The sequence below is a fragment of the Tachysurus vachellii genome, chromosome 9 (genome assembly GCF_030014155.1).
Source record: "Tachysurus vachellii isolate PV-2020 chromosome 9, HZAU_Pvac_v1, whole genome shotgun sequence".
NCBI lineage: Eukaryota > Metazoa > Chordata > Actinopteri > Siluriformes > Bagridae > Tachysurus > Tachysurus vachellii.
In genome coordinates this window covers 25,541,101-25,553,592 of record NC_083468.1, presented here as the reverse complement: position 1 = coordinate 25,553,592, position 12,492 = coordinate 25,541,101, and the positions used below count along the sequence as shown (strand labels likewise).

At 39.1% G+C, this 12,492-nt stretch overlaps 1 protein-coding gene and 1 long non-coding RNA gene across 2 annotated transcripts; one reads left to right on the top strand and one right to left on the bottom strand.

Annotated features, from left to right (window-relative positions):
- Positions 1 to 4,991: 4,991 nt before the first annotated feature.
- LOC132851793 (uncharacterized) lies at positions 4,992 to 5,795 on the top strand. The gene is made up of 4 exons (XR_009649060.1): positions 4,992 to 5,135; positions 5,269 to 5,346; positions 5,449 to 5,526; positions 5,662 to 5,795. It is a non-coding gene; the product is annotated as an uncharacterized LOC132851793 (long non-coding RNA).
- Positions 5,796 to 8,821: 3,026 nt separating this feature from the next.
- On the bottom strand, positions 8,822 to 11,645 carry LOC132851721 (extracellular calcium-sensing receptor-like). The gene is made up of 5 exons (XM_060878707.1): positions 11,361 to 11,645; positions 10,377 to 11,192; positions 10,068 to 10,295; positions 9,798 to 9,921; positions 8,822 to 9,729 (listed from the first exon to the last, which is right to left on the bottom strand). Exons 1-5 carry the CDS (start codon positions 11,616 to 11,618, stop codon positions 8,822 to 8,824), a joined length of 2,334 nt encoding a protein of 777 aa, XP_060734690.1. The 5' UTR covers positions 11,619 to 11,645.
- Positions 11,646 to 12,492: the final 847 nt, after the last annotated feature.

Sequence of the window (12,492 nt, the reverse complement as noted above, 5' to 3'; positions counted from 1 at the left end):
CTGCACTTTGATATGCTTTGAGGGTCAAACATTAGACAAAATACTATAAATCACAATGTAATTCAGAATATATTTCACTAAAGGCATGTGCAGGAATAAAAAAGATTTTGGGTAGAAGAGCTACAGTACATAACAGTGGTGGAATTTCTGGATAAAACAGTCAGCATTTCTATACCCAGTCTTATTGAGTGCAACATTATCCCAAATGATCGAGAAGAAATTCCCACATCATTACCAAATTCCCACATTAACAACCATTCCATGGTCTGGAAATTGTTCAGAAGACATTTATGAATAATAAATGTAATGTGAGACATATGTGAAACATATGTGAGATAAACGTAAAAAAAAAAAGCTGATGAGTAATAATTTGATTTGTGCTAGTTTATTACAGGCTACAGCTGAAATTAAATGCTAAAAAAAGTCCTCTTTTGGGGAATATTTTGGACAGCGTTAACCTGCTCAGTTTGTCTCAGATATTTTGCATTTTACCATTTTCCAGACATGGAAAGAGTATGGCACAACTGCAAGCCTACCAAGACATGGCCATCCACCTAAACTGACAGGCCGTGCGAGGAGAGCATTAATCAGAGAAGCAGCCAAGAGGCCCATGGTAACTCTGGAGGAGCTGCAGAGATCCACAACTCAGGTGGGAGAATCTGTCCACAGGACAACTATTAGTCGTGCACTCCACAAATCTGGTCTCTGGTCAGGTGAGACTAAAATTGAACTTTTTGGCCAAAATTCAAAACGTTATGTGTGGCGGAAACCTAACACTGCACATTACCCTGAACACCCCATCCCCACCGTGAAACATGGTGGTGGCAGCATCATGTTTTCTTCAGCAGGGACAGGGAAGCTGGTCAGAGTTGATGGGAACATGGATGGAGCCAAATACAGGGCAATCTTAGATGAAAACCTGTTAGAGTCTGCAAAAGAGACTGGGGCAGAGGTTCACCTTCCAGCAAGACAATGACTATAAACATACAGCTAGAGCTACAATGGAGTGGTTTAGATCAAAGCATATTCATTTGTTAGAATGGCCCAGTCAAAGTCCAGAACTAAATCCAATTGAGAATCTGTGGCGAGAATTGAAAAACGCTGTTCACAGACGCTTGCCATCCAATCTGACTGAGCTTGAGCTATTTTGCAAAGAAGAATGGGCAAAAATTTCACTTTCTTGATGTGCAAAGATGGTAGAGACATACCCCAAAAGACTTGCAGCTGTAAATGCAGCGAAAGGTAGTTCTACAAAGTATTGACTCAGTGGGGCTCAATACAAATGCACACCACACTTTTCAGATATTAATTTGTAAAAAAAATTTGGACACCATTTATCATTTTCTTTATCTGTTAAATTATTAAATAAATTGTTAAATTTTATAAATGATTATTTATTTATTTTCTTTATCATTGGTTTATCACATAAAATCCTAATAAAATACATTTTTGTTTGTGGTTGTAACGTGTCAAAATGTGAAAAAGTTCAGTGGGTATGAATGCTTTTGCAAGGCACTGTATGTTACTTAATATAATCAGATATTTGTATCGGTGAAGATCTGGACAGCTAAATTCATTTTTCAGACGATTTAGCCATCATTTGCTTCTTTGTATTCTTTTCTGGTTTCAGTATAGTTATATGCAGAATAATAAACCAAAGCTTGATGCCAAATTGGCAAACATCTAAACAGTTTTCCAGGAGTGCTGACATAAGCAGGAATAAATGTGATCCAAACTGCACAGAATATAAGCATGCTGAAAGTGATACATTTGGCTTTTTTATATACAAAAGTCCTATATAACTCAGCACAGACATTCTAATATAATCTTTTTTTGTAGTATTTCATATTTTGTATGGAAAAGGAGGAGATATTGTTAACCAAAGTACACAAATAAATGACCTGTACAAGAGTGAAGGCAAGTACACTGAGTCTGCTGTAGAGGCCTCTGCTGTAGAGGCTATGTTACAAAATATGTCGCCACAGATGAATCCACTAGAGATTGCCCATATTCGGTTACTAGAAGTTACTAGACTAAGCGTCAGCTATATGGAATAGTGACCCACAGGTTTGTGTTACCTTTATTTATTTTTCACAGTTGATTTTTCGAGTACTCAGCAAGGGGACGTCACATTATGTTATTAAGATGGCGCCGATGAGGTCGGCTGCCATCGCGACTGCTCTGGATACACTTTGACTTTTTTGTTTATTTTATATATTTATTTATATAGATACATCATTAGATATGACAGACACTCTTCTATCTATTGGTGTACAACAAACTCACCCTTCGTCGTTTTTAAACTCTGACCCATGCTGGCCGAGCGAGATCCTGAGGGGGAACAAAGGACGCGACCCACACCAGCGTCCGCGGCATCAGGAACAAGCTGAGGGGACGCGCACACCGCGCTCCCTTACCTAGTATCGTGTTAGCCAACGTCCAGTCTCTGGAAAATAAGCTCGACGACCTCAGGGCAAGGGTCAAGTTCCAGAGAGACATTCAGGACTGCAACCTTCTCTGCTTCGCCGAGACATGGCTGAACCCAGTGGTACCGGACGACGCCATCCAGCTGGCCGAGTTTTTCTCGGTTTATCGCATGGACAGAACACTGGAGTCGGGGAAGTCAAGGGGAGGTGGAGTGTGTCTGATGGTGTACAACCACTGGTACGACAGCACGAGCATCGTTTCTCTTACAAGCTCCTGCACACCAAATCTGGAGCTACTGACCATCAAATGTCAGCCCTTCTATTTACCTCGGGAATTCAAACACCTTGGAAGCTAAACACCTTTTCCGCTCGATCGAGGCTGCAGCTAACCACGCTAGCGGTGCTAGCGGCACAAAAAGCATGCACGCTGAGAGAGCTGGAGAGGTAAACACGTTCACAATCTCAGAGCATGACGTGAGGTCATTCAAGAGAGTGAATACCAGGAAGGCAGCAGGACCAGACGGCATCACAGGTCGGGTTCTGAAAGCCTGCGCTGACCAGCTAGCACTGGTGTTCACTGAGATATTCAACCTCTCACTGGCACAGTCTTCGTTCCTGTCCCAAAGAAACCCCAGCCTGCCTGCCTCAACGACTACCGCCCTGTAGCTCTGACCTCAGTAGTGATAAAGTGCTTTGAGAGACTTGTCAGAGACTTCATCACTGCCTCACTACCAGACACACTGGATCGACTACAGTTCACGTACTGCCAGAACCGCCCTACTGAGGACGCCATTGCTCATCTTCTCCACACCACGATGAGCCACCTGGACTGCAGAAAAGGAAATTATGTGAAAATGCTGTTTGTGGACTACAGTTCAGCATTTAACACCATAATTCCCTCCACACTCACCTCAAAGTTGGAGGTCCTGTGACTCAGCCTGCCGCTGTGTCAATGGATCTCCAACTTTCTGACAGGCAGACCACAAGCTGTACGGGTAGGCAAACACACATCATCCACCCTCACCCTCAGCACTGGAGCCCCCCAGGGTTGTGTTCTGAGCCCCCTGCTGTACTCACTGTACACTTATGACTGTGTGGCCACTTCCAACTCCACCAACATCATCAAGTTTGCTGACGACACTGTTGTGGTGAACCTGATCTCCAACAACGACAAGACGGCCTACCTACAGGAGACTAAAAACCTGGAGAGATGTGCCAGGAAAACAATCTTCTCCTGAACGTCAGCAAGACTAAGGAGTTGATAGTGGACTTCAGCACAAAGCAGGAGAGGTCATACCAACCGCTAAACATCAACAGGACCCCAGTGGAGAGAGTGGACAGTTTCCGGTACCTAGGAGTTCACATCAACACCCTGGTGAAGAAGGCCCAGCAGCGACTGTACCATTTGTACCATCTTAACCCTCTGGGGTCGAAAGATGCGCCGGCGCGTCTTTGGCGCATTTTTCCTCTTCAACGTGAAGTCCACTTAAAATACTCCGTCATTCATAGTCATACACATACATGTAATACATCATTCGAAACTGTGAAGTGTCTACTTTTATTTGAGTGCCTTCATATTAACAACAAAAAGCTGTGCTTTTGGCAAATAAAGAAAATAACCAGGGTGTGCATTCAGACATCTCTGTGAACTTGACCTTCTTCCTGAAACACGTTACAAACATGAACTGATAACTCCGCCTATACTTATCACACGAACATGATACATATGTCTAATGAAAGCCTGAAATGTCTACTTTTAAATGAGGTTAATAAAATCGAAAGCAAATATTGTCTTTTTGTGTAATCTGTATGTAAGTAAAGAGAGGTACAGTTTTTCTGGCTCGACCTCATTACCACTAATGTGATCCCACCTACCGCCGTGCGCGCCATTCATATGAAAATGACCTGAGCGGGCTATGCAAATAAGATCAACGCCCCCAAACAATGTAAGAAGCACAAAGTTTTAACAGATTCATTCACTTATCAACACGCTGGGAAGATGAAACGCTTTACAGCTGAGGAAGTTTCCTCAGATGAAGATGAAGAGCAGGACTCTGACGACGAACGTTTGTATTTTGAAGAGCGACTTGATCCGCGAGCGAGGATATAATTTCTGAAGAGTAAGTTTTACTAACATTTGTTGAAATCTTGTGTTATGTAAAATTATATATACTGTATTGTATACAGACTATTTGCAAGCAGATATTAAGAGTGACTTTATAGAAACGTCTCGTAATTGGCAACTTTTATTTACCTTAAAATGTTAGTTCTTATTTAGCTGTATGCTGATTAATGCAATGTGAATATACAATATGTTATATAGCAATATCTATATTGCAATATTATGCCTCAACTAGTCTTGTTTACGTTACTATCTGTTCGGGTGTAAATGTATCGATGTGGTGTCGATGAGCTGTAAATGTGCCCGGAGATGTCATGTGTTAATGTTTAGCCATAAATATGTCCGGTAACGGCCCGTTAACAAACATATACAGCGCATCTCTGTACCCAATTATTTTATCTCAGCTATGTTTAACTGCCTTAGTTATTGCTTTATAAGTTTGTTACTGTGGAGAATACATTATATTAATTATTAAAAACTTTTGTAGGAATGTGACTGCATCACTCGTCTTCACCTGCACCGGCTGCAACACTTTCACCTTCGTTTGATGCTCGCACGGGGGCACGCAGCAACGAGAACAATAAAGAGTACGTCCACATGTAACCATTTTTTTCTATTATGCGTGCAGAATATTTGTATTACTGATGTGGAAAATACATTATATTAATTGTGTTGCTTTGTACTTTGAAAATACATGATACTAATTATGATTTTTTTTAGGAATGTGGCTGCAACACGTTCACCTTCGTCTGATACTCGCACGAGGGCACGCAGCAACGCGAGCGACATTCATCCAGTGTAAGCCACATTTACCCTTTTTTATGTTCTCAGTATTAGTAACACTGGTGTGTTGCTTTGTACTTTGCAAATACATGATACTAATTATGATATTTTTTTTAGGAATGTGGCTGCAACACGTTCACCTTCGTCTGATACTCGCACGAGGACACGCAGCAATGCAACTGGGAACAAAAAAGAGTATGTCCACATGTACCCATTTTTCTGTTATATTGTATATTAGTATATATTAGTTATATATTATTATTACTAATGTGTTGCTTAGTACTTTGGAAAATACACGATGAGACTAATTATGTTTTTTTTTTTTTTTAGGAATGTGTCTGCATCACCTTTACCTTTACCATCACCTGCTACTCACACGCCGTACTGTAGGTCTCTTTCAGTTCTCAAAGCAACTGAGACTACTGTGTGTTCAGTTAAATAGGAACTGTTTTGAGCAATGGCATGACGACATTTAAACTCCATTCTCAAAGATTCACAGTGTGTGATGGCTTAAAAATTTATAGCTTATTTTTTATATTGTAAAGAATCATTCCATACAATAAAGCTTCTTGACTCTATTGTATTGTTCATGTTTTTTACCATTGGTAAAATAAAAGTCTTATTTTGTCAAGTACAGATATAAAAGGCCTTTGTACTTTATTGTACACTATTTTAGTAAACTACAAGCAAAAGATTTTCTCTTTGAGTCTCCCCACACTCATTCTTTTGTCAACACAATCCAGACTAAGCCATTAGGGGTTGGGCCTCCTCAGGTGTGAATCATCAATATTCATGACCATTGACCCGCCCTCGCATATTGCCTTTACACAACAAAAACTGTCTTACAAAAGTTAAATCAATGTATTGTTTCATGTGAATGAGTGGGTAAAATGGTTTTTACATCTTTTTGTAGCAAATTCTCAACTCTACAAGAGTAGAGAACTTTATTGTTTGTGAACAAATGTTTAGTATGTGTTTCTTGGCCTTATTTCAGCAACTTTTCTTTTTCTTTTTTTTAGTAACCACGCATAAACATCATTTACTTAAAAACACAAACATGTACATACATTTTACTTACATAATATTGTAGCCCAGTTTGTGCTGAATACAGTGTTATGTGATATTAGCCGTTAATATGTATTGAAGTAACTGAAAAAAGACCAAATGTAAGAGCATGTCAGAACCTCTGCCAGTGTCACAAAATGGTCAGACCCCAGAGGGTTAAGGGACTTCAGACTACCCTCTCAGGTGCTAAAGACCTTCTACACCTGCACCATTGAGAGTGTCCTGACGGGTAGCATCACTTCCTGGGTCGGGAACAGCACCATGCAGGACAGGCGAGCCCTCCAGAGGGTGGTGCAGTCAGCTGAACGTACTATCGTCACTGAGCTCCCTGACCTGCAGGACATCTACAGCACGTGGTGCAGGCCCAGAGCCAGGAAGATTGTAAAAGATCTCACCAATGCCTGACCTGTGTTTGATGGGGTGTTCAGATACTTGATCAACCGCTATGTTATTGTCTACGTTGATGACATTCTGATCCACACCACAACCCTGGAAGATCATGTCTACCATGTCCTCACCGTCCTCATATGAATGAATCTGCACCACCTTTATGTAAAAGCAAAAAATTGTGTACCATTGGGACACAATAGGTCATATAGAAGTGGCTACACTGGATTGAAGGGTTGAAAAACCCAATCCAAGTAATAACTGATCAAAAGAACCTCAAATACATCTAAAGTGCCAACACTCCACAAACCCTGCCAGACCTGGTGGCCCCCTGTTCTTCCCACAATTTCAGGTTATAGTAACCTATTTACCAGGAAGCAAAAACAGTAAAGCTGATGAACTTTCATGCCATCTTGACAACATAAACCAACTCATGCCTCCCAAATCCATCCTGGCACAGTCTGCCCACGACTCTCAAAAGAAACATCTTCACTAGACCAGAAGCCCACGTCAAAGCCTGCAATGTGTGTGCCCAATCAAAGCCTTCCTGCCAGCTGCCATCCTGGAATAACCTCCCACCGACCCTGGCCACACATCACATTCATATATAGAGTGTTATTTATTAATTAATTAATTAATTAATTAATTTATTGTAAATATTTCTATACTGCAATTCAGATTTGGACTTCTGGTTAGATGATAACTGCACTTTGTTGCCTTGTACACATATGCAATAACAATAACGTTTAATGCAATCTAATCTAACCTATTCTCATTTTGTGAAATTACTATTCCGGCAGAACAGGTGCTCATTGTATAATCTGGGAATTGTTCAGAAGACACTTACTGTACATATACAGAAATAAACAGAAAACAACTGACAAGTAATATTTTATTTGATTGTGTTCTATTCTATTACAGGCTACAGCTGAATATATATTCTAACAACACAAATCTATGTCATAGATGTCTTATACAATTCCCTTTGTTTATATTCTGTTCATGTGCTTTGTTTGTTTTGTGTTTTTGTGAATGTTTGCCCTGCCGAAGACTGCCTCTGCAAACCTGTTTCTTATGTTTCTCTAATTATCTCTACCATTTATACCTGCTGTCTTGTGTTTTTTTTTTGATGAGTCATTGTCAATTATTAACTGGATTTGTCCTGTTTTATGTTTTTGGTATTCAGTTTCTGTTTTGCTGTCTCCTATATTTTTGTTGCTTAGTTTTTTCCCTAGTGTCTGTTTTTACTGTTATTTTCTTAATAAAACTCTGTTTGCCTTCTATCCTTGCATTTGCGTGTGGATTCACTAAATTTCAGGAGTTTCGTTACCACGATGTAAAGTGGGCGTGTTCCTGGAAGTCTTGGAAAAACGCCCTCTTTCAAAAAAAAAAGAGCATTCCTACGATGGATAATGAAGGACAAAACAGTCATAGGTGTAGATCTTATATTTTATATCTATTATGCTTTATTATCTTACAGTTAAGCTATTTTCGAAAACAAATAAACAACCAAAAACTACTGTTAGGGTTAGGGTTAGATTATCAAATAGGCCACGCCTGCCCGATGACGCAGAAACCCCTGGAAATAAGTGCAACCCATTCACCCGCACCTAATGCGACAGAGTCCAGCTGCTGAGTTTGTCACAAATATGTTGCATTTTGCCAATTTTCCTTATATTAATGTTACTCCACAAGGAGAGATAAACAGTCGTTTACACTGCTTGGGGAGATTTACTTTTATCAATAATTTTTTTGCCTTTGAAAATGCACTTACAAATGTGTGTGGAGTGTGTTTCTTAAGAGAGGTAAAATATATGTACACTTATAAATATATGTAAAATCATTGTTGTTTATGACACCAAAATTCTTGCACTAACCATATGTTAATTGTACTGCAAAGTCAGATAAAATATTGTCCACCGATATTGAAGTTCTAACTCTATACCTTGAAATATTTTGAAGACGTTCATTTAAGTTAGTATGTGTTTTTTAAAAAGGTTATTAATTTTCATATAGATGAAGATCTGGACAGCTTAATTCAATTCACAGATGATTTACCCATCATTTGCTTCTTTGTATTCTTTTCTGGTTTCAGTATGATTATGTAACATTTTGGAACAAATATGCAGAGTAGCAAACCAAAGCTTGATGCTAAAATAGCAAATATCTCTACAGCTACAGTGAATTTTCCAGGAGAGCTGACATAAGCAGGAATAAATGTGATCCAAACTGCACAGAATATAAGCATGCTGAATGTGATGAATTTGGCTTCATTGAAATTGTCAGGCAACTTCCGGGCCAGAAAAGCTAAGATAAAACATAAAAGAGCCAAAAGTCCTATATAACCCAGAACAGCCCAGAAACCTATAACTGAGCCTACATGACATTCTAATATAATCTTTTCCTTGTAGTAGTTCATATTTTTGTATGGAAAAGGTGGAGATATTGTTAACCAAAGTGCACAAATAATGACCTGTACTAGAGGGAAGGCGAGTACACTGAGTCTCTGCTGTGGAGGCCCAAACCATTTCATGACATTACTGCCTGGAAGTGTAGCCCTGAAGGCCATTAACACCACTACAGTTTTCCCCAGAACACAGGAGATACAGAGGACAAAGGTGATCCCAAAAGCTGTGTGGCGCAGCATACAGGACCACTCAGAGGGCTGACCAATGAAAGTAAGTGAACAGAGGAAACACAGAGTCAGAGAAAAAAGTAGCAAGAAACTCAGCTCAGAGTTGTTTGCTCTAACAATTGGTGTGTCCTTGTGTTTAAAGAAAATTACAGCAATACAGATAGTGAACAAAACTCCTAACAAAGAAAATGATACAAGAATGATTCCCATTAACTCCTCAAATGACAGGAATTCCACCAACTTCAAGACACAGTTATCTCTCTTTTCATTAGACCACAGTTCAGGAGGGCACTTGATGCAAGATATAGAATCTAAAGAAAAGAAATTGGTCATTTGACATGCATATTGCATTGTATTTTGGTTCCTCTATTTATTATACCTGTAATATTGCCGATTTCACCCTCTGCACATGGTATACAGTCAAAGCAGCAGATTGGCTTTCCTTTTTGTACAGCCTTCCTGGTGCCTGGGGGACAACTTGGACTACACACAGAAACTGGCACCTGCAAAACATTACAAAGTGCATATATTTATTATTTTCTGAAACAATTCTTTATTGCATTTCAGTAATAATATTTTGCTGTATTTATAAATTCACCATACACAATCTATATGAACATAATCTGTTGTCATATATATTGTTATTTACCTGTGGTTTATTGTGGGCCCAGACTATACTGTTGTTGTTAATTGACAGCTGAAGGTGTGTTTGCAGAGAGGCATCATAGAAGCCCACTTTAACAAATACTGTTTTACTATCGTTACCTTGCTGCCAGTTCAGCACATCATAGCGTGCTGCTGGGTCTCCATTCTCATCAAAGAATACATCCTCTCCTGTTGTAGTCATGAAACGGATTTTCTTCAGCTCATTCACTATCTAAAGGAACCAGTGCATACTCTTAATTTATGTGTAAAAGTATAATTTTTTATGTGTAGAAGTTTATTTTGTTATACTTACCTTCCATGGTTGCTGGTTATCTGCTAGGTTTGTACACACATTAGCACCTTCTGGTCCACTGTCTATCTCTGAACATCCATAACTGTTATGTAGGGCATAAGCCACAGCATACACAGCCTTATAGACATTATTTGCAACTCGCAAGTCTGATACATCTGTATAAATGTTTTGAACGTGACTGAGACTTTCATTGCCCTTGCACAATCGTTTAAGCTCAGTAGTGTCTTCTGTGGGAAACTTACAATCAAATATGGTCTCCCATAACTCTTTGTAAATAGCTACATCAGACATTGGATTAAGCTTACTCAGAAAAGACCCCAGGCTATTGATTTTAGTGTTTGGGATAGCAAAACCCACAGAACCTTTTAGAATATGTTTCCATTCAGCTTTGGAAGTATTTAAATCGGAGATCCAGGACTCACTTCCAATCCACTGAAACCCAGTCATGTTCTGCAAGACCATTTCCCTCAAAAGAAAACCAAAGTCAGAGTATGCAACAAAAGCTACAATGACTTTGGAGGTTGAAGCCTTGATCATTTCAACTAAATTGAGAATTTTGTCTCTGGAGTCTGTCTTAATAAATGCTTTGGAGTATTCAATACAGATTCCCTCTTCTTTGGCAGCACTAATAAATGCACTTATGCCATTATTCCCATAGTCATTATCACTGCACACGGCCCCCACCCAGGTCCATCCAAAATGTTTGACGAGCTTTGCCAAAGCTCTGCTTTGGTGGTAATCACTGGGAACAGTTCTGAAGAAAGATGGGTGTTTTTTTCTGTCACTCAGGCATGCACATGATGCAATGTGACTAACCTGTAATGAATGTATTTGGTTTAAATATAAACTGTACATAATACCACTTTGTATGTTTTCATTTAATGAATATTAATGCAAATTGCCTACTTAACATGCAATCAAAATTTAATTTTAGTTAAATCCATGTTTATAATTTAAAATTAAGATGAAAGATGTAGGATTTACCACAGGAATGCGCAAAGGTCCCACTGTAGTAGAGATGGCAATAGCTGGGGTAGATGATGATTGTCCTATAATTGCTTGAACAGTGTCAGGTTTGGAGCAGTGCACTGAAGTTGTATTTTCTCCATGACCATTGACTAAGGACAAAGCAGCTCTTGTGGTTATTTCAACTGATCCACATCCATCATAAATTTTATAACCCAAATTGATGCCAGGAAGAATATCACTTCTGTTGTTGATTTCTTCAATTGCAAAGACCATTGTTTGTGCACTTTGAAATTCTTTGAGGGTCAAACTGTAAACAACAACAATCATAATCAAAATATAATTCAGAATGAGTTTTGTAAAATTCACAATGAGAATTATTCAAAATAATTTTTTGATTTAACCTCATTCATACTGAAAATATCTTAATGCCCTATCCTTATTCCCCCTCACCTCGAACGAATGCATTCTCCTTTTCTGGGCCCTGATGTGAATGTTTGTGCTGACTGCTCCCATTTGTTGTGGATGGAAAAAATTCCCCCAATTACTATATCCCCATCTTTACTGAATTGGGGAGGATTGGGCAGTCCTTGCATGATGCAGGGAGGATCAGATGCTCTCACCTGAGTGAACAGAAGCCATGTGTGCAAGAAACTCATTCTCATCCCTCCCAAACCACCTAGACACCTAAGCTTTTATATAATCCTTTTTAACTCCCAGAATTCCTTGATGTCAATATGAGGTGTTTACTAATACATATGTACTACTTCATTAATATGCATTTTTCATAATGCCTGCTAAAATGCCACTTTAAGAAATAGATAGATAGATAGATAGATAGATAGATAGATAGATAGAGTTAGGGCATTCCCCAAATTTTGCATAGACACAGCCAATGAAGAATATAAAAATGTATATACATGTACATATAATAATCCACAATGGCCACATGCCACAATGTTTGTCAGTTTGACCTGAATATTATCTTGTTAATGGCCTTTATTAAATTTATCTATGTTCATCGATAAAGGTAGCCCTCTCATGCTAAATGTCCTTATCATTCCCATGGTAGGGACTAAGCTTAAAGTACCTAAAACACACACTAGAACAGGGGTCAGCAACCTTAAACACTCAGTCATTTGGACCCGTT

Coding starts and splice junctions, on each gene's coding strand:
- LOC132851721 (XM_060878707.1), bottom strand. CDS start 11,618: ATGGTCTTTGCAATTGAAGAAATCAACAACAGAAGTGATATTCTTCCT. Junction 11,193..11,360: donor GACCTTTGCGCATTCCTGTG/GTAAATCCTACA, acceptor CATTCATTACAG/GTTAGTCACATTGCATCATG. Junction 10,296..10,376: donor ATAACCAGCAACCATGGAAG/GTAAGTATAACA, acceptor TGGTTCCTTTAG/ATAGTGAATGAGCTGAAGAA.